The sequence below is a fragment of the Callospermophilus lateralis genome, chromosome 4 (assembly GCF_048772815.1).
Source record: "Callospermophilus lateralis isolate mCalLat2 chromosome 4, mCalLat2.hap1, whole genome shotgun sequence".
Lineage (NCBI taxonomy): Eukaryota > Metazoa > Chordata > Mammalia > Rodentia > Sciuridae > Callospermophilus > Callospermophilus lateralis.
In genome coordinates, this window is record NC_135308.1 from 102,907,242 (window position 1) to 102,932,196 (window position 24,955).

Here is a 24,955-nt window from a genome sequence, read left to right on the forward strand (position 1 = left end):
AAGTTTTCCTGTCAAATCAAAAAATCAGTTTTATAATAGAGATACGAAAATTGTGGTATGTATGTGTAATAAGAATTGTAATGAAAAAAAAAACAAAGTACATGTATAAAGACATGAATTGGTGTGAACATACTTTATATACAAATATATGAAAAATTGTGCTCTATATGTGTAAAAGAATTGTAATGCAATCCGCTGTCGTGTATTTAAAAAGATAAAATCAATTAAAAAAATGAGCAAAAATAAAAAAAATCAGTTTTATACCAGAAGAGTTCCTAGAGAAAGGGACCTGAACTCAGAACAAGTGAGGTCCTTGGCTACATGACAGGAAAGAATTTAACTCTTCAGTCAGACACACAAACAGATTTATTAAGCAAAGCAGATACACATTCAAGGAAAAATGCAGGCAATCTTGAAAGACAGAGATGTCTTTGGGGGTAGAGCAAGAGATAAACACCATATCCATGTTGAGAGAACAAAGTTTTGGGGGTAAAGCAAAGGATACATACACATTTAAGGGAGAATATGGGACATCTCCAGAGGGTAGACAGCAAACCCTTGGTCTACAGTATGAATATTTGAATATAGAGGGACAGTAAATAGGGGCTAAACTAGAGGTGGAATCAGGGCAGAGTTCTACAATTTTGTGCCAGGTTTTCTAGCACTTGCTGAGTATTGTTCTCATGTTACTTTTTTGCAAGCAGAGGCATGGGTCAAGGGCACAGATCAAGGAATGGCCTGGGTTGCTCATGCATGCTCATTTTGCATTTCAAAGGTTCATGAGTAGCTGGGCATGGTGCTGTAATTCCAGAAACTCTGGAGTCTGAAACAGGAGAATTGCAAGTTCTAGGCCAACCTCAGCAATTTAGCAAGACCCTATCTCAAAAATAAAATAAAAAGGGCTGGAGATGTAGCTCAGAGGTAAAGCACCTCAGTACCCCTGCCCTCCCTCCCCAAATAAATAAGAAAGAAAAAAATCTGAATATTCTTGTTTTTTTTTCTATGTTGTAATTTTTGTTGGCAAAATCAAGTGAAATCAGCCTATTTACTGGTCCCTCTCTCCCCTCCCCCATATAAGTTAGCTAAAATGAGAAAAAATATTTAAATAAATAATTCACTGATGCTTTAAAAATGTCAACTAAGTATTTGACCATTTTCCAAACTACATCAAAATTAAATCCATAGGCAACCCTATCTGCCAGTGAGTTGATTAGTCCTACCAAAAATAAAGCAAATAGTATTGAAAATATATTCAGTGACAGCATTGAACGCTGTTCATCAGACTAGATATTTTTGAATGAAATAGCAAATGAAAATAGCAAATAAGCAAATATAGGTAATCCACTAGACATTCTAAAGTAGAATCAGCTGTGAGAGCCCAGTATGGAAGAATGCAGCAGTAGTTTCCACTGAAATTAGGGTTTGTTCATTCTACTTATCTGAAGTCAGAGCCAATAATCCAAATGATCCCAAGAATGGTGATAAATATTTTTCTACATTTAGGAAGAGCCAATTGACAGAAACCTTGCAAATGAGCCAATTCCTGCTCTTGGTAACATGATACAAATTAGGGCTCTTGTTGATTTAATGCTGGTGGATCATGTGCCTTGAGTTGTTTCTTATTAGCAGAGATAGATTTACACCCACTCTTGTGCTTTCTGGCTCAGATGTTTTGCACCCATCTGAATGTGCATAAGTGACAGAAGGGTGAGGTGTATATTTAGAGAGCAAAACCAAATCACATGACCCACAGGAGTCTGATGTTAGCCTCTATTAAAGTCAGGCTTAGCCAGGCGCGTTGGTACATGCCTGTAATCCCAGCAGATCAGGAGGCTGAGGCAGGAAAATAGCGAGTTCAAAGCCAGCTTCAGCAAAAGTGTGATGCTAAGCAACTCAGTGAGACCCTCTCTAAATAAAATACAAAATAGGGCTGGGGAAAAAAAAAAAGAAAGAAAAAGAAAAAAAATTAAAAAAAAAATAGGGCTGGGGATGTGGCTCAGTATTTGAGTGCCCCTTGGTTTAATCCCTGGTATGCACACACCCCTTCCACCTCCCACCGGGGGGAAAAAAAAAAAATGTCAGCATGGAGCACTATGCCTTCAAAAGCAATGGTGGAACATCTGTAAGACTTTATGTTCCAAAATGGAAGCTGCCACAGCACATCTTTGTTAGATTCCACAGAGGTCTTTTTTCTGTTCGCCCTTAATTCTTTTAGCTTAGACTGATTTAGATCATAATTATCTTTTAGGACCCTCTACCTATTCTATTTATCTCCACTGGTTTTTATTGGGCAACTTGATTTCTGTCCTTGGCACATCTCTGATTCTGCATTTGCCTTATTTTACTAGGTCTCATTGACCTACTTGTGTTCTTTGTATCTAGTGTCAACTTTTGGCCTGCTTTTATTTTAGCTCTTCCCTGACAGTCTGTAGAGACCTTGATCTACAATACAACACAATATATAGACAGATACATTAGATTGGTATTAGCTGGTTTTGTTAGCCCCCATGACCTCCTGTCTACTAAAATGACTTTATTTGTAGACTTTTTAGTTGAGGCTTGCTCTGACAGCCTTGGATTATACTCTTTAAGTAAGAATCTTGTGATGAGGATGGAAAGAAAATAACATTTATCGCCTCAGTTCCCATCCTTAATGTTTCTAACATGAATGCTAAGTCTTTTGTGGTGGAAAGTGTTTAATTTACTGAACTAATTTAAGCTGAAGTATCCTTTTGGAAAAAAAAATTGAAGTTATTATTCCACAAAACAAATGTGGAATGACAACTCTATTAAGAGATAGAAATCCAAAAAAGGAAACCTTATATTTTCCCCTCAAGTAATTAATGACACCATGCATACATCTAGGGAGGTGACTTTATAATTTTCTCACTTTGTCTCAGCTAAAACTGTTCAGATCAGCATGAAGAAGGCCTGAATTTCTACAAATTAACATTTTATATATTTTAACTCCTTCACTATTGTAAATATTCAGCATGTAGTGTTTTTCAAGCTCTTAATAGATTCTTTCGTTTCAGAGGCAAAGTGTTTGTGGTGAAGATGAATCAATTGGAATGGAGTCCAATACATAACAGACTTTTTATTTAGGTACTAGGGATTGAACCCAGAGTTCACACAAGATAGGCACGTATTCTAACACTGACCTACATTCAAGCCAGTAAATACTTTAGCTATTATAATTTGTTAAAATCATAATAATGGCTTACTATCATGTTAGTGCTGGATGATCTTTAGCCAGTAATATCTGAATTTGGTCTTGGGCCGATTACTCCTATATGTGATAATGTTGAGGGCACTATATGCATAATAGGGGCAAAATGAGACAAACAATTCATTGTTAGCTGTATCTTGTCTCTAAACCCTAATACAAAGCCCAAGAGAACTGAACCAGAATTCCCTTCTTTGGCTGAAGGACACAAACATCAATACCCAAAGCCAGTCAAATGACACTTCTTTGTCTCCTTCCTTCCTCATCTTCTCATTCACACTCAAATGTTGAAATTCACCATGCCAGTAGTATGGAAATGTCACCTGCTAGAGTTAGAAAACAAGGAAAAAAAATAATAAGAAAAAAAGTGTTCCTTGATCATAGAGCTATCCACTCCAAACCTTCCAAGTTATGGTAAGACACAGACCTTGATTATGTGAAAAAAGACAAAATGAGCCCTTAGAAAGAGGAGGAGGCTTAGGCTTCTATCAGGATCCAAACCTTCCCTCCACCACCTAAAGAGCAAAGAATTGAAATGAAAAGAAATAACTGGTTGTGTTTGAAGATACAGAAATAGCTCTTACTGGTCTCACAGTTTGTTAGGATATTTGATAAATGGCCATGCACTATGCTGTCAACTATGGCCCATGAGATATTTTATAAACCGAACCAAACCAAAGAAACTATTCCTTGTGGGCAGGGATTGTGCCACACACCTGTAAACCCAGCAACTTGGGCAACTGAGGAAGGAGAATGCAAGTTTGAGGTCAGTCTGGGCAACTTAGCAAGACTGTGTCTTGAAATGAAAAATAAAAAGGGCTGGGAATGTAGCCAGTGGTAAAATGCCCAGGGTTCAATCCCCAGCACTACCCGCGCCCCCCTCCCCCCCCAAAAAAAAGGGAGAGAGAGAAAAAAAAATTGTGGATCATCAGATCAATACCTATCTTCCAGGATGGTGAAGATGATTGTCAATAATGTGTACATGGCACACAGTAGGACTTGAAATTGTAGCTATTTTTCTCTGTTTTGCTATTATTTTTAAAGGGAATCCTATACACTAGATATAGAAACACACAAAAATGAGTGAAAATTATATGCTGCTTGAAATAATAATCACATCTCCCAGAATTGTAGCAAAAGTGATTAACTACTAAGATTTAAAAATTTGAAAGTGATTTTATGTTCAGTTTTTGTCTGTAATTGGTGGTTACAGGTGGTCACATATAGTATGTGGACATAGACTTAAAAATTTAAAATGAATATAGCATTTGACAGTTATGATCCATCTTGATTTAAGTCACATTTGGAGTTTGGCTGGGATGTTAGCCAAAAAAGATTTGCTATCATTTCATGAGATAAAATTACTGCATGAATCATCATCTCTAGCGTATTCAAGTAAAGATTCTTTTCAAAAGACTGACACAGTTCACGATTTGATGAACATGTGTTTCTGCAATTTGATTCTTTCAAATTTATAAAAAAAAATTTTTTAAAATTGTAGTTGGAAATAATAACTTTATTTTATTTGTTTATTTTAATGTGGTGCTGAGGATTGAACCCGGGGCCTAGCACATGCTAGGCAAGCTCTCTACTGCTGAGCCACAACCCCAGCCCCAATTCTTTCAAATTTTAAGTGTTGTGGTGGAGAGGGCATATACTATCTAAAGGTATATACCTGAGTTTATCAGATGAAAATTAAGTGAAGGAATACAAGAACATGTTTTCTCCTATGTAAAATGAGGCACAGGTAGTGGCTTGACATTTTCCAGGCTAAATTATCATTTAGACAATGTATAACATAAAAATTCAGATAGGGGTTGGGGATGTGGCTCAAGTAGGGTAGCTCACTTGCCTGGCATGCGTAAAGCACTGGGTTTGATCCTCAGCACCACATAAAAATAAAATAAAGACATTGTGTCCACCTAAAAAACTAAAAAGTAAATATTAAAAAAATTCAGATACATATCTTTGTGAGCAATTTTAAAAACCATTTATGGGGGCTGGGGATGTGGCTCAAGCGGTAGCGCACTCGCCTGGCATGCGTGTGGCCCGGGTTGGATCCTCAGCACCACATACAAACAAAGATGTTGTGTCCACCGATAACTAAAAAATAAATATTAAAAAAAATTCTCTCTCTCTCTCTAAGAAAAAAAAACAATTATGTTTTTTGACAGTATAAAACAAATGTAGAATGTTGAAAGAAACTGTACATAGATTATTATCTATAATAGTGTGGTCATAGAACATTTAAGTCCAACTTTGGAATTCCTAATGTTTGTGATGGTAATGAAATTGTAGGATTTATTTTGTTTTGTTTTGGCTATAATAGGGATTGAACCCAGGGGGACTCTACCAGAGTGACAGCCCCACCCCTTTTTATTTTTTGAGATGGGTTCTTGCTAAATTGCCAGAAGCTGGCCTTGAATTTGTGATTCTTCTGTCTCAGCTTCTGGAGTATATGGGATTACAGGTGTGTGCCACCACACCCTATTGAAAATGCAAGTTCTAAAAGACTAGTCCAGTAAGATATATCAGGATTATAAGACATTTCTTCACTACTATGAAATTTTTTATTGGCTAGTTTTTCCCAATAAGTCAATTTGACCTTTAAAGCTATCATAACCTCTGGGTGTTAGCACCTGGCATTCATTGAAGTTAACTATAGTGCCCTAAGTTACTAAAATAAAGGTATAGAAAAGGAGAGAAGATAAAACCCATTCTAACTCATAAATTTTAAATAAGAAGTGTTATTTATATGGATTCTGTATTGGCTTAAGCATCTTCTAATATTATCAAAACACATAGGTTACTTGACTTATCTGTGACTTGTTTTCCTCAAATAATATGTTCCTGAAAATCAAATATTATTGTGTTAGGCTAACACATCTTTATCCCCAATACCAATTTCTGTTTATTTATGTTTGGTAAGGCAAGTGATTTCTAACACACTGCATCAGTATGATTGGCATAATTATTTTTCTAGATTGTGTAAGTTATAAATCACTCATTATTAACTCTGTAGGATAACTTTGTAAATTTTGCTTTTAAAAAATAAAGCTACTCTTTTCAATCTTTTGCACATTCTATGTAAATTTTTTCTTCTATGAATTCCAACTGTATGAAAATGCATTTAGCCCCATTTCCCATCCCCTCTTTATAGTCTAGAATGGATTCTTTCATGTCCAGAAAAAGAATAATAAAAGTGGCAGCAAGATGGGCACAGTAGCACATGCTCATAGTCCCAGAGACTCCTCAGGCTGAGGCAGAGGATCATCATTTCGAAGTCAGCCTCAGCAATTTAATGAGACACTGTCTCAAAATAAAAATAAAAAGGACTGGGCATATAGCACAGGGGTAAAATGTCCCTGGGTTCAATCCTCTTTGCCTCCAGAAAACAAAAGAAACAAACAAAAATATCAAAATCAAAAACAAGCGAAAAAGAGTGGCAGCAAAAGGGACAGAATTCTGGGAATTTATAAGACAAAAGGAGATAGATAAAAGATGGCATGAAAGAGAAGCACTGATCCTAATCTATTTTCAAGTCTGACTACAAATTTTGGAATTGTCTACTGGGGCTATGGCTATTTGCAGATTTGGTGCAGGCTCTCTGTTGGTAGCCCACCTAGAACTTCTGACAAGTGACTTTCTGTGTTTTTACCTTTTATTGCATGATGGCTGGGTTCTTAAAGGGAGCATCTTGAGTGCTGGCATTCTTAGAGCAAGGTTTTAAAAACCCCGTGACAAGTCACAAATTTCTTGTGATTGAGTCCAGAGCATAACTTGCAGTGCAGCAGTGCATACTATTGGTCAAGCAAGTTACTGAAGTCAGTCCAGATTCAAAGAGAGGGGAATTGGAAGAGTAACAAAGAATTCGTAGCTATCCTTGCATTGTGTGTGTGTGTGTGTGTGTGTGTGAGAGAGAGAGAGAGAGAGAGAGAGAGAGAGAGAGAGACAGACAGACAGACAGACAGACAAACTGAACCTAGGGACATTGAACTACACCCCAGCTCTTTTCATTTTTATTTTGAGATAAGGTCTCACCAAGTTGTCCTGGCTGGCTTCCAATTTGCGACCTCCTTGCATTGGCTCCCTGGATAGGTGGGATTAAAGGTATTCACCACCATGCTGGTTTTGCAGCTGTCTTTATCAACCACAGATATGAAAAAAAAATTCTAGAAATGAAAATCATTTGGGGCTCGGGTTGTGGCTCAGCGGTAGAGCGCTTGCCTCACACATGAGAGACCCTGGGTTCAATCCTCAGCACCACATAAAATGAATAAGTAAAGTAAAGATATTGTGTCCAACTACAACTAAAAAATAAATATATAAAAAAGAAAATCATTTTTATCAAAATTAAACACTCAGTGCATGGGTTTCACAGAATTTTGACAAAGTTAAATAATAATTAGTGATCTGGAAGACAAAACTGTAAGAGAATATGTAGAATATAAAACCAAAGACAGAGATACAACTTGGGGCTCCTTTTTAGTCCTGGGGATCTGGAATGCTATGGCTGCAAACAGTAGCCTTCTCCCTAGTATCGGCATCCTGTTGCTTATATGGGTTACCCTAAGGGATCCTGGAGACAGCCCATTAAAGTAGAATTTTGGAGATATCTCTGTGGGAAGGAGATGCCCTGCTTCCTTTTTCTGCTTTTGCTCCTAGAGGAGGCAGGAGGAGCATCCGCCTTGACATGTAGAACTGCCCTGGACATGCAGAACCGAGCCAGAGAGTTTGTGGTAGCAATGCTCTGCCAGGAACTGCATCATTTATGCCACAGACCAAGAATCTACCCAGATGAATAAGGTCACCAGCATGTTTAATGGTCAGCTAGGCTAGTCAGGGGGTGGAGGAGGCATAGGCCTGTAATACGAGCTGCTTAGGCTGAGGCAGGAGGATCATAAGTTTGAGACCAGCCTGGGAAACTTAGTGAGACCCTGTCTCAAAACCAAAAGTAAAAAGGCCTGGGAGTGTGGCTCTGTGGTAAAGTGCCCTGGGTTCAATGCCCGGGTAGAGGCTGGGCGCAACTGATATATGTTGCAGGGATTCTGAGAATGTTGCAGGAGGTAGGGAGTTTCTCGGTTCATGCATTCCCATTTGTTAAGATAACTGATGACACACACATACACAGAGCATGCATGCACACACATGAATGCACACACACAGAGACAGCTGTATACATCAGAAGTATATTCAAAGTCAAAATACTTTCGGCATAGATGCCCAAAGGTCTGTCTCCAGAGTGAGAACCACACCTGTGTTCCTGGGAATCCTATCTACATAGTTCCTGGTTTTGTCAGGCCTGAGGACCTAATTGAGAACAACCAAGGTGGTATGTTCATAGGTCCTTTCTTTTCTTTTTTAAATATTTATTTCTTAGTGTTAGGTGGACACAATATCTTTATTTTATATTTATGTGGTGCTGAGGATGGAACCCAGTGCCTCATGCATGCTAGGTGAGCACTCTACCACTGAGTCACAACCCCAGCCCCTCATAGGTCCCTTTTTAAATGCTAAATTTGCATGGGGATAATTGTTGACTGATGTATGTTTTAAAGCCTGTTTTGCATGTGGGGATGTGTGTATGGGATGTCCTTGTTCTGCCTTTGTGGTTTGTAGACTCCCCTGCCTGTGATCAGGGTTGAAACATCTTGTTCTTTTGAGAGAGCTGACTGTGCATCCTATTTTCTTGAGATAGCTGCTTTTCTCTTCCCTTTGTGACTGTGTCCCCGGGACCTCCCATCATTCCTGCTTGTACCCATCCTATCATATATACAAATATATTCATATGTATTCATATATATGTGTGATGCTTAGTATTGCACTCTGTTCCCAAGTCACCCATTTTTCCTGCTCTGAGAAAATGGTTCTGGGCTTTTCCAATAGTTTTCCTTTGTCAAATGGCACTGAAACTTTGTTGTAGAAGGTGCTAGAGAACCATTACAGGAAAAAAAGGATTTTTACTTCCTGACTCCATTGTGCTTACTCCTGAAACTCCTGCAGTATGCTCGGCTTTTCCAGCCACAGGCCCTTGCCCTCTTTCCACTACCAGGTTCCTACAGTGCATGTTGGCCAGCAGCGGTCAGTGCCCAGCAGCTTCTCTTTTTTGGATAGCTTTATAGCAGAGTGCCTCCTGGAAAACAACTTTCCCTAAAATCTTAGAATGCAGATTTCCAGTAAATTTGTAGATTTCTAGAAAGTTCCATTCATGTGACAACAGAGAGATTTGTGTGTCATCTGGTGAGTTACGGCTATGTTCTCTTAGCCCGTAGCTGGCAGGAGTTGGAGGTGTAGTTTTTCTTGGACATCCTATCTCAGCACTAGATTAGTGGCTGATCTTCTGGAGTCTTGATTACCAGTTTATTTAGTGTAGGTCCACCTAGGACTTGTCCTGAGACACATATCCTTTTTTAGGAACTTGGTTTTTACTCATAAGGTGTGGACCTTCCAGAGTTTCAATAGAGCTCAAGTTGTTCATTAAGTCCCTATAACTCATATGAGATAAGGGTCTAAATTTAACTTTTTATGTGTGGATATACAATTTTTCCAGCAACATTTGTCATATATACCTAATTAATTTTAATTAGGTATATATGACAGCAGAATGCATTTTGATCATTGTACATAATGGCAGCACAACTTTTCATTTCTCTGGCTGTACACTTGTGTAGTGTTGCACCATACGTGCAGTCATACAGGTACCTAGGGTAATGATGTCTTTCTAATTCCACCACCTTTCCTGCCTCCATGCCTCCTCTCCATTCCTCTCTCCCCTTTGCCTAAAGTTCCTCCATTTTTCCCATGCCCCAGCCCCCTCTTATGGATCAGCATTCAGTTATCAGAGAGAACCTTCAGCCTTTTTTTTTCCTTTGGATTGGCTTACTTTGCTTAGCATGATATTCTCCAATTCCATCCATGTACCTGCAAATGTCATAATTTTATTCTCTTTTAATGCTGAGTATGTATATCCGTTCATCTATTGAAGGGTATCTATGTTGCTTCCACAGTTTAGCTATTGTAAATTGTGCTGCTATAAACATTGATGTGACTGCGTAAGTGTAATATGCTGTTTTTAAGTCCTTTGGGTATAAACCAAGGAGTGGGATAACTGGGTCAAATGGTGATTCCATTCCAAGTTTTCTAAGGAATCTCCATACTGCTTTCCAAATTAGTTGCAATACTTTGCGATCCCACCAGCAATGTGAGTGTGCCTTTTCCCCCACATTCTCGCCAACATTTATTGTTGTCTCTATTCTTGATAACTGCCATTCTGACTGGAGTGAGATGAAATCTTAAGAGTAGTTTTGATTTGCATTTCTCTAATTGCTAGAGATGTTAAACATCTTTTTCCCATATATTTGTTGATCAAATGTATATCTTCTTCTGAGAAGTGTCTGTTCAGCTCCTTAGCCCATGTATTGATTGGGTTGTTTGAGTTTTTGGTGTGAAGTTTTTTGAGTTCTTTATATGTCCTGGAGATTAGTGCTCTATCTGACATGTGTGTGGTGAAAATTTGCTCCCAAAATGTAGGTTCTCTCATCACCTCATTGAGAAGAAGCTTTTTAGTTTGAGTCCATCTCATTTATTAATTTTTAATTTTACTTCTTGTGTTTTAGGAGTCTTATATCATGGGATTGCCATGGATCTTTTGTAAAAAATAATTTGACCATGAATAGTTTATTTCTGGATTCAAAATTCTGTTCCTTTTTTCTTTCTGTTTAATTATATCAGTAAATATTTGTCTTTTTTCACAATAACTGTTGTAATATGTATATTTAATTTGTTCTAATTAGTTATACATGACAGTAGAATGCATTTTGATACATCATACATAAATGGAGTATTTATGGTTATTCATGATGTACAATCTCATTCTTCTGGTTGTACATGAAGTACAATCAAACTCATCATGTAATCTTATAAGATATGTGCATAGGATAATAATGTACAATTCATTCTATTATCCTTCCTACTCCCATATTTTTTCCCCTTTTTTCACTCCCCTCTTAATCCCTAGCCCCACTACACTTACTGTGAATTAGCATCCGCATATCAGAGAAAACATTCAGCCTTTGTTTTTTGGGGATTGACTTTTGACTATTTGGGGTTCTATTTTCATATATGTTTTAGGATTAGCTTATCAATTTTGAAAAAAATCTGCTAGAATTTGATAGGAATCACAGAGTTTATATGTCAACTAGGGGAGTATTGCCATCTTAATAATATCAAATCTTCCAATCTGAAAATGGAATTGTTACAGGGTTAAGGCCTTCCAGGAAACTGAGGCAGTTGGAAGGTTCACCTTTCCCCCAGACCCTCATTCTTGTAATCAAGTCAGAAAAAAATCACAGCCATGTGGCTCAGAGCAACAGGCATGAGTTTATTGAAGGATTAGGAAAAGGGAAAGGAGACACTCTCAATGGAGAAAATGGGTCCTTTCTGCTGCAGTCTGGCTGGGCACAAATCACAAGCCACTGAAGCAGGAACAAACTTTATTTCTGAACTCCACCAGCACACTCCACACATGCTCCCCGGGAACTCTCCAGAACGCCACCCACGTGCAGCTCCTCCAGGAACCACCAACTGGAAAATCCCTTCTCTGGCACTTCCCCAACCAATAGGAACTCTCCGGGAATCCCCGGGAGAACTCCAAAGTAGCAGGCCTAGGCGGACAGCAGGGGTCTAATATACACAGCTTAACATAACCATTATCATTTCAATGGCTTGCTGAGTCACCTCTCAACCACTGTTCGGTAAAAATGCCACGCGTCATTCGGACTCGGCTATGGCTCTCAGCACCTTTCAGAGAGGAGAGGGATACTGTGCCTCTCCTACAGTCCAGTTTTATTGGGGATCCCAGAAAAGTTTCTAGAGAGTCACGCCCAGGTCCACCTCTTGACTTTTGACTGAAAGCAGGATGACATCAGACTTTTAAGTCCCCACTGCCATGACAACTCTAGGTCATTTTGGCCCATGCTGACTGGTTCTAATTGGATTCTTAACCATAAATTCTTCCAGATTTCATGATTAGGAGGAATTATCCTTATCTCCCTGAACTTTGGGAGCTGGTTTGAGAAAACGGTTACAAGAGTTTCCCCCTTCAGGGTTCTTCTTACCAATATTATTTTGGGCCTGCATTTCTCCTGCAGATAATAGGTAGTTTATAACATATCTTGTCCAGGCAGGGCTGCAGGTAAATTGCTCCTTGGAAAAGAAAGCATGGGACGGGTGGGAGGGTCAGCACAGGGCCTTATGCATGGTAGGCAATTGCTCTATCACTGAGTAACAGCTACAGCCCTACTTGGTATTTTTTAAAATGCTATGCTAAAAGGAGATATATCCAGGCCAGCTATGGGTTCTCTTCAGTGAACTCTTAACTTCGTGTTCCCACCATTATTATTTTTTTAAAGAGACAGTGAGAGAGGAGAGAGAGAGAGAGAAAGAGAGAGAGAGAGAGAGAGAGAGAATTTTTAATATTTTATTTTTTAGTTATCGGTGGATACAACATCTTTGTTTGTATGTGGTGCTGAGGATCGAACCCGGGCCGCAAGCATGCCAGGCGAGCGCGCTACCGCTTGAGCCACATCCCCGGCCCTCCCACCATTCTTATCTGTCTGTTTCCTGTCAAAATGTGTTTCCATTTATTTCAATCTTTTAAAATTTCTTGTAGCAGTGTTTGCTTTTTTGATGTACAAAATCTTACACTGCTTTTGTTAAGTTTATTCCTAAGATTTTTTTTTTTTTTTTTTCAGTACTGGGGATTGAACCCAAGGGCACTCTTCCACTGAGCTACATCCACTCCCTTTATAGATTTTTTTCCCCTAGACTTTGAGACAGGGTCTTACTAAGTTGCCAAGGCTAGCCTTGAACTTTTGAACCTCGCATCTCAGGCACTTGAGTAACTGGGATTATAGGTATGTGCCAAGACACTCAGGTAGCATTTTGTTCTACTACTATGTTGATACTATGAATTATTTTCATATCATTTCTTATTAGAGGAATGTAAATGATTTTAGTGTATTAATCTTGAATAGTAATTTTACTAAATTTATTAGTTCTAACAATTCCTTTCTGAGCTTCTTAGAATTTTTTGAGTAAAGGATTATGTTGTCTGCAAAGAAAGACAATTTTATTTCCTCCTTTTTAATTTGTAGGATTTTATTTTTTTCAGATTGCACTGGCTGAACTCACTAGCACAATGTTCGAGAGATGAGAACAGAGATCTTGGTCACTGTTAACCATGTTAATTGTAGGTTTACATACTCTTTAACAAGTTAAAGTTTACTTCTATTTCAAGAGTTTTTTTTAAAAATCATAAATAGGCACTTAATGTTGTTAAATGTGTTTTTTCCTACATATATTCAAATGACCAAGTCTATTTTATTTTATTAAAATGGTATATTAATTGATTTTAAATGTTAAACCATCCTCATACAGGTGAGATAAATCACAGTTGGTCAATGTATGTAATTTTTTAAAATATGTTGCTACATTTACTTTGTGAGTGTTCTGTTAGGATTTTTGATGTGTGTATATTCATATTTACAAGGGTATTAGTCTGTAGTTTTATTGTGATGTCTTTGGCATTGAATATAAGGATAATAATGAGCTCACAGAAGGGCTTTAGAAGTGTTCCCTCCGCCTCTGTTTCTGGAAGAATTTTCAAAGATTGGTATTATTTCTTCTTAAATAATTGAAAGAATTCACAAATAAAGCCATCTGGACCTAGCATTTTCATTTAAATTTATTTATTTATTTTAATTAGGTATATATGACAGCCGAATCATTTTAATTTATTGCACACAATTGCCACACAACTTTTCATTTCTCTGGTTGTGCACTCAGCCCCAGATTTTTAAAATATTAACTAAATGTGTTTGCTATAGGGAGTATTAGATAGGATAATGGCACCCTACAGATGTCATGTACTAATCCCTAGAACTTATGTCACTTACAAGACTCTTAAAAGTCAAAGAGAGAGAAAGAAGAGGAGGTCAGATTGATGTGATATACAAAGCATTTGACCTGGCACTGTTTGCACTGTAGATGAGGAAGGTGTTCATGAGCCAAGTAAGGAGTGCTTCCTCTAGAAGCTGGAAAAGTCAAGGCAACACACTGCCCCTTAGATCCTTCAGCTTTTCCTCCAGTTTGCTTTGTCTCTTTTTTTCTATATTAGGGATGGAACCCAGAGCCTTGCTAATGTTTGGCAAGCACTGTAACACTGAGCTACATCTCCAGCCCTTTTTATTTTTTGAATAGGATCTTGCTAAATTGCCCAAGTTGGTCTTGAACTTGGGATCTTTCTGCCTCAGTCACCCATGTCACTGTGATTACAGGCATGCAGCATTGTGCCTGGCATAGGTTGTTGTTAATTCAACACCTTTTACCTTTTCTAATAGTTTTTTTTTTTTTTTTTTTTTTTTTTTGTGTGTGTGTGTGTGTGGTACTGGGGATTGAACTTAGGGATTCTTTAATACTGAGCTACATCCTTAGTCCCATTTTAAATTTTATTTTGAGATAGGGTCTCACTAAATTGCCAAAGTTGGCCTCGATTTATGATCTTCCTACCTCAGTGTCCCAAAATTGCTGGGATTACAGATGTCTACCATGCTTTGGTTCTAATACAAAATTTTAAATGTAAAAATTTAAATTTAATTTTAAATTTGCTTCTAAGCATGGCTTTAGCTATATCCCATGCTTTTTGAATTTTTGTTGAATTTTTATTATTGTGCAGGGAAGAAGTTTTTAAATTTTCTTAGATTTCTTCATTGGCTTGAAAGTTTTTCAGAAGTATATTATTTTAATTTACAAATATTTATGGATTTCTCAAGTTTCTTTGGTTGGCTTATTTCTAGTTTAATATTGTGCTTAGAGAACATTCTTTGCCTGGTTTTTAGCCCTTTATATTTATGGTCTAACATCTTGCTTACCTGGGAGAATGATTCATGTGTGCTTGAAAAGAATGTGTATTATGCTAATTTCGTATTGAGTGCTCTGTTAATGTCAGTTAAGCCAAGTCCAAGGCTTTAATTTGCTTGTTGATTTTTCATCTAGTTCATTTATTTTTGAGAGTGGGTTTATTGATATCTCCAACATTGCTGAATTGTCCACTTTTTCCTTCAATTTTGTCTGTTTTTGCTGTATGTATTTTGATCTCTGTTGTTAAGTATGTGTTTGGTTTTTTTTCTGGGTAAATTGACCACTTATCATTATAAAATTTTCATTTGTATCTGTTATAATATATATTGTGCAAAAGTCTATTTTGTCTATTAGTAATAGTCACTCCACTTCTCTTCCATTTGTTTGCATCCCTAGACCTCTTTACTTATTTTTATTTGGTATGTTGTAACATGTATCATCATTTTATTTCTTTTATGGATGAATAGTATTTCATTGTATGATAGACCATATTTTGTTCATCCACTTGTTCTCTGATAGACATTTGTTTCCACCTTTGAATAATATTGCTATAAGCATTCATTACAAGTTTCTTTATGGACATATATTTTCATTTCTTTTGGGTATATAGCTCAGAGTAGAATTGCTGGGTCTTGCTTTGGTTGTCTCATGTGGTCTACCAGATATCAGTTGGGGCAGCAGTTTTCTGAAGGCTCGTTTTGGCTGGATGTCCAAGATAGTTCACTCATGTGGTTGTTGGTTGCGCTATTGATTAAAGTTCAGCAAGCTGTTGACCCAATCATCTGCATGTGACCTTTTCAGCTTGGTAGTCTTTTTACATAGTGTGTGACTTCCATCAGAATCCGTGTGCGCGCGCGTGTGTGTGTACACACATACACATTGATTTATTCTGTGGTCTTAGAAACTGAATGCATGTTAGGGAATTACTTTACCAATGAGCTACATCCCTAAATCCTTTTAATTTTTTATTTCAAGACAGGTCTTGCTAAGTTGCTGAGGCTGGCCTCAAACTTGTGATATTCCTGCAGCCTCTTGAGTTGCTAGATTTAAACAGTGCAGGCTACCTCATTTTTTTTTTTTTTTAGTGCTGGGGATTGAATCTAGGGCTTTGTGCATGCAAGGCAAGCACTCTACCAACTGCCAACTGAGCTATATCCCCAGGCCCTACCTCAAATTTTTAAAGGCTCTAACATAAAAATGATTTTGATCAAAGTTAACTTATAGGTTTGGATAAATTTGAACTGCTCTCCTCACACAGAGAAATGTCATTTTAAAATTCATTATAATACTTAATGTTTGATGTTACTCTTATTGCTACTTTTATTGTAGTAAGTATATGTGCTGGTACAAAGCAAAATTATAACATTTTAATAATGTCTGTAATTTGCATAGTGTTAACCATATGTTAGATTCTTTAAGTGCTTTCTGTTACTTATTTCTATTATGAATCTAGAAATGTGTGTATTATTATTCACTTTCCTAAATGAACACACTGAAGCTTGGAGAAGAATGGATCTAAGACTGAAGAGTATTTCTGTTGTCTTGAAAGGCCAGATTTATAAAACAGCAAGATGTGATTTCTTTTTTTTGGTATTTATTAATGATTGATTGATTAATGCTGGGGCTTTATGCATGATAGGTAATTGCTCTATCACTGAGTAACAGCTGTAGCCCTACTTGGTATTTTTAAAAATGCTATGCTAAGGGGCTGGGGATGTGGCTCAAGGGGTAATGCACTCACCTGGCATGCGCGGGGTGCTGGGTTTGATCCCCAGCACCACATAAAATAAAGATGTTGTGTCCGCCGAAAACTGAAAAATAAATATTAAAAAATTCTCTCTCTCTCTTTAAAAAAAAATGCTATGCTAAAAAGAGATATATCCAGGCCAGCTATGGGTTCTCTTCAGTGAACTCTAGTTACGTAAGAACCGAGTGTGACGTAGCTCCTAGCACATTGAACAGTACTGATCACTGTGCCAGAATAAGAGAACACTAGAAAGCCTTACACCAATAATTAAGTGCTGCAGTTCAGAAATACACATCATTTCTTTTCACAGCTCTTTGATTGGTACTAGTCAGTGTCCCCACCCATTCACAAGTGTGTCAGGAATTGCAATCCAATAAATGTCTGGGAGACAGAGATATTTAATGAGTTAAATATTTAACGACTGTTAACTAACTACATATAATTTCAACTAATGGCTGGTATCTTACAAGATCTTAATATTGTCTCCAACAGTGCCAGAAATCCCATCCAGAGAAAGAACACTCAGAAAAAGAAGAGTCATTATTAAAAAAAAAAAAAAATTTAAAAAATTGTCAATTGGCCTTTATTTATTCATTTATCTATTTGTATGTGGTGCTGAGAACCAAACCCAGTGCCTCACACATGCTAGTGTTCTACCACTGAGCTACAATCCCAGCCCAAGGGTTATTATTCTTAACAGCAAGGAAAATTTCCCTAGAAGCCCCTAATAGACTTCACTCACTTAGTATTGTCCAGAACTGAACCATATGTCCGTTCTTAACCAATTGCTGGCAAGAGGAAAGAGATGATGATGATGATGATTATTAGGGTAGGCAGTACAGAGGACTGAACTCAGAGGTACTCTTCCATCCCCAGCCATTTTTAAGATCTTTTATTTAGAGACAGGGTCTCACCAAATTGCCTAGGCTCTCAATTAGCTGTGATTTACAGGCATACACCACTATGCCTGGCTCTGAGAAATGAGATTATTATGGTTAGCTCAGTCCAGGAGATCTACCTTCTAGAGCCAGGATTGAGTCACTTTTCCCTGAAGCTCATGGCTGGATTTATGTTAAGTGTAGAAAAAGATGTTAAAATATATTTCTCTGGTACTTTTTAGTGAGCCAAATCCATAAAGGAAAGATACATCAATCCTGTCAATAACACAGGTTGAAACCAAGATGAGAAAGTGGAAAATGAATGTAGGCAGGAATTCAATGGGATTTGCTACAAAAAGCTAACCTAGAGGGATAGAGTGATCAATAAGAGATATTATAAGTCTGATATAATGACTCACACTTATAATTCCAGATTCTTGGGAAGATGAGGCAGGAAAATACTGTAAAGCCAAACAAAATAAAAACCAAAGGGAAGAACTGAGAAATGAAATTGATCAAATCATGATACGTATATATACAAATATATCATACTGATTCCCACCTTTATGTATATCTATAAAGAACCAATTAAAAATGAATAAATGGAAGGAAGACCAGTAGAGTAGGAGAAGGGGACTAAGAGCAGTAGGAGGGGAAGGAATTAGTGAGGACTGAAATAGAGCAAACAATATTCAATGCATGTATAATTATGTCAAAATAAACTCTACTATTATGTATCACTATAATGCACTAATAAAAACATTAAAAAATCAACCTAAGGCCTAGTTCTGACATATAATTTGATTAGAGTTATGCAACTAGTGTTCAAACCAGATGTTAAACCAAAGCAATCTGGTTCCGAAGTTTGGATTCCTTTTTTCTTTGCAGTACAGGTGATTGAACCCAGTGGGGCTCTACCACTGATCTACAATACAACCCTTTTTATGTGGAACCAGCATCTTGTTAAGTTGTCCAGATGTAGCTCAGTGGTAGAATGCTTGCCTAGCAAAAGTGCAAACTCTGGGTTCAATTCCCAGCACCACCTCCCCTAAAAAAGAACTTGGACATAGTACCTTTGATTTTTTAATCTTTTTTGGGGTAGGGATGTTGGTGATTAAACACAGGGTCTCCCACATGCTAAAAAGTGCTTTACCACTGAGTAACATTCCCAGTCCCTAAACTTTCAAAATTTTGTAGCCTCTTGCAAATAATACTTCTACTTCATAAAAATCAGTAACAAATAGCTGGGCTCAATGACTCACACCTATCATCTCAGATACTCCAGAGGCTGAGGTGGTAAGATCACAAGTTCCAGGTCAGCCTGGCAATTTAGCAAGACCCTGTCTTAAAATAAAAAAAGGCTGGGGATAAGCTCAGTTGTAAAGTGTCTGTGTTCAATCCCCAGTACCCAGGAGGGGGAAAAAAAAAATTTCATGTTTTCACCATAATGTTTGAGATGAAGGATTTTTAACCTGATTTAAATATTACATGTTCTGTGCATGTATTGAAACACCATTTTACCCCATTAATATGTACAATTTTGTTTTATATATCAGTTAAAAATAATTTTCACCAGAGGGGAGGCCAAAGCAGGAGGATCACAAATTCCAGGCCAGCCTCAGCTACTTATCAAGATTTTCTCAAAATAAAAAATAGAAATGGCTGGGAAGTATCTCAGTAGTAGGGTGCCCTGGTTCAAACACCAGTATAGTGAAACAAAATTTTTTTTAAATAATAAAAGAACAATTACAGCCAAATTATTATTCTTATGTAAATAAAATGGAATTTAGTCTGCCATCTAGTTGATAAGGCAGTAGTTTTTTTTTTCTATTTTTATTTTTTTCCCAATGAGGTAAAAAATATTTTGCTGGTTAAAGTAGATTAGTTACCCAATGAAAGTAGTTTTCATACTACTTATTGTTTATATTCTTTAAGTCTCTAGCTCATTTTCTATTGGAAAGTACATAATATTTTATTAATTAATGGATGAACAGAAAATAGAGTACTGCATTTGATCATTTTTTTTGTTTGAGACTGAAGATTCTATGCTGTTAATATTTTCAATATCCTTGTAGATTTCAAAGTAGAAACATTTTTATTGCTTTTAGTAATTTAAAAATGTAGTATGTGGGTATTCTTACAAAGCAGTCAAACAGTATAGAAATATACACAGTAGAAAGTTAAAGACTCTATAATTCCATTCCTACATAACCAACTGCAGAAGACAGGGAAAGATATAGTCATAAGAAGAAATGTAATAAATACATGAAATATAAACTATTTATATGGTCATAAAAAACCCAAATAGTAAATATGGATTTAACCAAATACTTTAACATAGCCATACTGGGAAAATAGAAGAGACAGAGGGAGATATAACAGATTGAAAAAAGTCCTCCCTTATCCCTCTATGAATTAAGTGACAGAAATATATGCCTTTTTTAAGCAATATGTACATACATATGAAAAGAAATAGTCAATGAAGTTATAAGTAGTTGCTTGTGGGGAACAGAATCTGGTCCTACAGGAAGGGCAGACAAATAGCTTCTGTGTTTGGGTATAAGATTTTGAGAGCTACTTCATATTTTATGGGTATAACAACACTCGGATTGAGATTAAGCTAAAAAAAAAATAAGATGATAAAGCACCCATATTTAGAAACAAAATTCTCTTGAAAAGTTTATTTAACATTCCTAATAATAAACCATTCAACTTTCCAGTCTGTATGAAGTTTTGTTTTGAGATTAAATTTATTTGCAAACCCTCATGTAATCCAATTGGATATGAATAAAGTTTTTAATATCAAGTTTTTAAATAAGTCATTTGAATATCTGCCTTTTCCCATGGGATAACAATAATATTACTATCATATTTTTCTTATTTTTATTACAATTAGTTCTTTACAAGATTATTATTAACATCCTGATTTTTAGTACAGGTTGAGAATTCCTTATCAAAAATGCTTGAGCCCACAAATATTTTGGAATATTTATACATATATAATGAGATATTTTAGGGATGAGACCTAAGTCTAAACGTGAAATTCATTGATGTTTCCTATATTTTTACACATAACCTGAAGGTTATTTTATACATTTTTATTTTAACAAATTTTTATTTTTTGCAGTATTGGGATTTGAGCCCAGAAGCTCTTTACCACTGAAACTATATTCCCTTTATATTATTTTATCTTGAAAATAGAGTTTTGCTATTGTTTAATTGTCCTGGAACTTGTGATCCTTCTCCCTCAGTCTCCCAAGTCACTGGGATTATAGGTGTTTGCCACCACACATGGCTTATACATATATTTAATAAAGTGGATGAAACAAAGTTTTATGGTATGGAATTTTCCACCTCAGGTGGCATATTGGTGCTCAAAGTTTTGGATTTGGGGGCATTTTGAATTATTTTGGACTTTTGAATGAAGGATGCTCAACCTGTACTTTGCTAAGGCAAAAGAGAAACATGATGCTTTAAAATTATTTTTAAATTTTCTATGAACTATTTTATAGTACAAAACTATTTGATATTAAGTATTCTTACGTTCAAATACTAAAAGTAATCTTTACTTCCCAAATTAAGTTTATACTCCAAGATTTATTTTTAAAATATTTACATAATAAATACAATTTTAATCACTAAGTTCTTCCTCATCACTGAAATATGTACTTTTCTTTATCCTTGGGCGTCTTGAATCATCTGATGTTGAAGGACCCCCTGCACTGGGTTTCCATTTGTTTTGTTCTTCTTCAATTTTGGCTTGCTATAATGTGATTCAGAAAAGAAATAAAACCAGCATTTTGTCTAATGTTATTCATGATGCATTAATTTGAACATGGCAAAAATGCAACACAAATGACACCACTTTCCACCCTTCCAGGTCATGAAGACAGTAAGATACTCCTCTCAACCCTCATACTTTGTCTCAATTACAATACTCCTCAAAATCATCCTAGGTTATTTCTCTCTTTTTTTTTTGGTTCTGGGGCATTGAACTCAGGAGCACTTAACCACTGAGCCACATCCCCAGGCCTTTTTTGTATTTTATTTAGAAAGAGGGTTTCACTTGAGTTGCTTAGTGCCTTGCTAAGTTGCTAAGACTGGCCTTGCTTTTTTTTTTTTTTTTTTTGGTACCAGGGATTGAACCCAGGGGCGCTGAACCACATCCCCAGCTCTTTTTATATTTTATTTAGAGATAGGAACTTGCTGAGTTGCTCAGGGCCTCCCTAAATTGCTGAGGCTGGCTCTGAACTCATAATCCTCCTGCCTCAGCCTCCTGAGCTGCTGGGATATAGGCATGTGCCATTGTGCCTGGCTTTCCTAGGTAATTTCTGAAAAGTCTTTTTGGTTGAGCTAAACTCACTTTAATCAAATAATTCTGCTCAATTCTATAATGAAAATAGGAAACTAAAAATGTTTCAATGTTTTTCTTAAAATTCAGAAGGAACAAATGGGAACTTTTCATTCCCATTTGTTAGAGGAACATTCTGTAATCTCAAATTTAGGAGGTGAAGGGGAAAGATAGAGGCTTCCACGAGGAGACAGTCAATAAAGTGAGTAAGGGCTGCTAGGTATGGAGGCTGCACACCTATAATCTCTGTGACTGGTGTGGCTGCGGCAGTAGAATCCCAATTTTGAGGTCAGCCTGGGAAATTTAGCAAGACCTGTCTCAAAATAAAAAATAGAAAGGGATAGGGCTGTAGCTCAGTGGTAAAGTGCTCCTGGGTTCAATTTAGCACCAAAAAAAGAAAAGAGAAGAGAAAAAGCAAGCAAGGACTATAAATCTTTGTAACTACTAGTTTTAAAAAAAATATTTAGTACCTGAAATGCAATGGCCTGACTGAGACTGTCAAGAGCAGGATCTTCCCCTTCATCTTCACTTTCTTCTACTTCCTCACTAAATTATTAAACAGAGAGAGAAGGGTGTGTGTGGAGGAGATCAGCATGCAATTAATCAACAGTAAAAAGACAAATCAACACACTAAGGTCATAATAAATATACATACATTTCTTCTTCTGGTTCAGGAATTTTCTTTTTTTTCTTTTTTTCTTTCTTCTTTGGAGGCTCCCGTTCTCCAAGCATATTTTTAGGACACGCATAACTTAAGTGTCCACTTTCCTTTTAATTCACATTAAAAAGAGGAAAAATACTATATTTGTTATTACAGAAACCTGCCAGGTACCTTATGACTGAAAGGTTTTAGAATAAAAAAATAAAATCCTCACACTGGGAATACACAAAAGAAAATGACTTTTAAACAATAGTTTATCTAGCATGAGCAAAGTCTATGGGTTCATTTCCCAGCACTGCAAAGAAAGGAAAATTTTGTCTTCATTTTTATTTTTAACTACTTTCATATCTACACTATACCTGCACTGTCCAATTATAGTAGACACTAGCTCCATGTGCCTACTATGAGCATGTCTGAATTGATATATACTAAAGGGAAAAGGCACACTTTGAAGAATTATGAAAAAAGACTCTACAAATCTTAATTTAAAAAACCAGTAGGTGGCTGGTGTTGTGGCTCAGAGGTAGAGTGCTTGCCTCGCATGTGTGAGGCACAATCCTGTGCACCACATAAAAATAAAATAAAGGTACTGTGTCCACCTAAAACTAAAAAATAAATGTTAAAAAACAAAAATAAAAGCATGCTGTCCATCTACAACTGTAAAAGAAACTAAAAAACAAAACGAAACCAAAAACCAAAAACCAATGGGCTACAGATGTAACTCAGCTGTACAGAAAATGCCTAGCAAATGTGAAGTGTTGGGTTCATTCCTCATCACTGCAAAATAAGTAAATAAATAAATATATAAATAAAATGGCTGATATTATAGTCCTATTTAATAGGACTACATTTACCTACAGAAGCACTTCCCAAACTGTTCTGGGACAATGGTATACCAACAAATTTTAACATGTCCCATTGGAAAAAAAAAAAAGGCTTAATATTGAAATAACTTTGAGAAAAAAAGGAGGAATAAATGTAAACCAATTTTGTGGGAATTAAAGAATGTATAAAAATTTACAAAGTATAATAAAATAAATCTATGGATCCACAGGCCAGATTCATTCAAAGTTTCTCAGTAATTTAATATTTACTGTGAACATGAAAAATGATATATTCTATTATAAACATAACTATCTCTACTCCTTTTAAAAGTTTATTTTTAATTTTTATTTATTTATTTGCTTCTGGTGGTAGGGACCAAACCCCCAGGACCTTATGCATGTTAGTACTCCTTTTAAAACAAAACTTAGGACTTCGGAAAAGCATCTTAAAAACATTCACTTAAAAGGGTTTAAAATCATAAAGATTGACAGAATTCGTATGCATCCATGCCACTGTTTGCTTCCTCTTTCTATTCATTCATCCCTCTGTCTATATATCGTTCTTTGATGGGGAAGGGGAATAGGGAGTGGCAGTGTCTCTCCTAATCACCAAAATGTTACATGGATGACAGTAGATCATGAATAGACTCAAGACAAGAAAATGTGGGGGTAGTTCGATTACAAAACATTAGCCATATAATGGGGAAAAAATCTTTTTCAAAACAGTGGGTTTGGTGGATCATGTCTGCATTCCCAGCTAATTGGGAGGCTGAGGCAGGAAGATCTCTTGCGTTTGAAAGTTCAATCCAGCCTAGGACACAGAGTGACATTTCCAATAAGAAAAATTCAAAACCTACCATCTCAGAGAGGATAGGTTAAATGATAATACTGGTACTTAATTTTGTGTGGTGGGGGGTGGCGATAATAGGGATTGAACCCTGGAGTGCTTTACCACTGAGCGACATCCCCAGTCCTTTTTATTTTGAGACAGGGTCTTGCTAAGTTGCCAACTTGTGATCCCCCTCTCTCAGCCTCCCAAGTATTTGAAATTATAGGCATGTGCCAGTGCACCTGGTGGTAATAAATTGTGACATTTAAACACTGGTAAAATGTCACAGAAACAGGAAATAACATTAATAAAAATCTGAGTTACCAAAAATTTTTAAGACATTGAGATAAACAGTATAACACTTTTAGAAAACAATTTCAAAGAGGTAGAAACTGGAGAAACTATCACTCTATATTATCCAATCACAGTTATCTTTAAATACTACATTTAAATTAAATTTACTTAGATGAGTCTGAAGTCTCTAAATAAAACAACTTTTAGAAGCTGATTTTAGCCAGTC

At 36.5% G+C, this 24,955-nt stretch overlaps 1 protein-coding gene and 1 non-coding gene across 9 annotated transcripts in view; one reads left to right on the forward strand and one right to left on the reverse strand.

Annotated features, from left to right (window-relative positions):
- Positions 1-348: 348 nt before the first annotated feature.
- Positions 349-24,955, reverse strand: part of Zcrb1 (zinc finger CCHC-type and RNA binding motif containing 1) — a 33,625-nt gene continuing 9,018 nt past the window's right edge. For 2 of the 8 annotated variants that reach the window (XM_076854319.1, XM_076854324.1), the window contains 3 exons: positions 22,777-22,889; positions 22,592-22,667; positions 349-3,552 (listed from right to left, as the gene is read on the reverse strand). In XM_076854319.1, the coding sequence (XP_076710434.1) occupies positions 3,373-3,552; positions 22,592-22,667; positions 22,777-22,889 (369 nt within the window). In that variant the 3' untranslated portion in view covers positions 349-3,372. Of the gene's footprint in view, positions 3,553-11,545; positions 12,604-16,886; positions 16,957-18,189; positions 18,232-20,423; positions 21,534-22,591; positions 22,668-22,776; positions 22,890-24,955 lie in introns of those variants that run through there. The other 6 variants (XM_076854322.1, XM_076854321.1, XM_076854325.1 and 3 more) reach the window with 6 other exon arrangements.
- Positions 7,684-7,817, forward strand: LOC143398707 (small nucleolar RNA SNORA70). Its single transcript, XR_013091308.1, has one exon. It is a non-coding gene; the product is annotated as a small nucleolar RNA SNORA70 (small nucleolar RNA).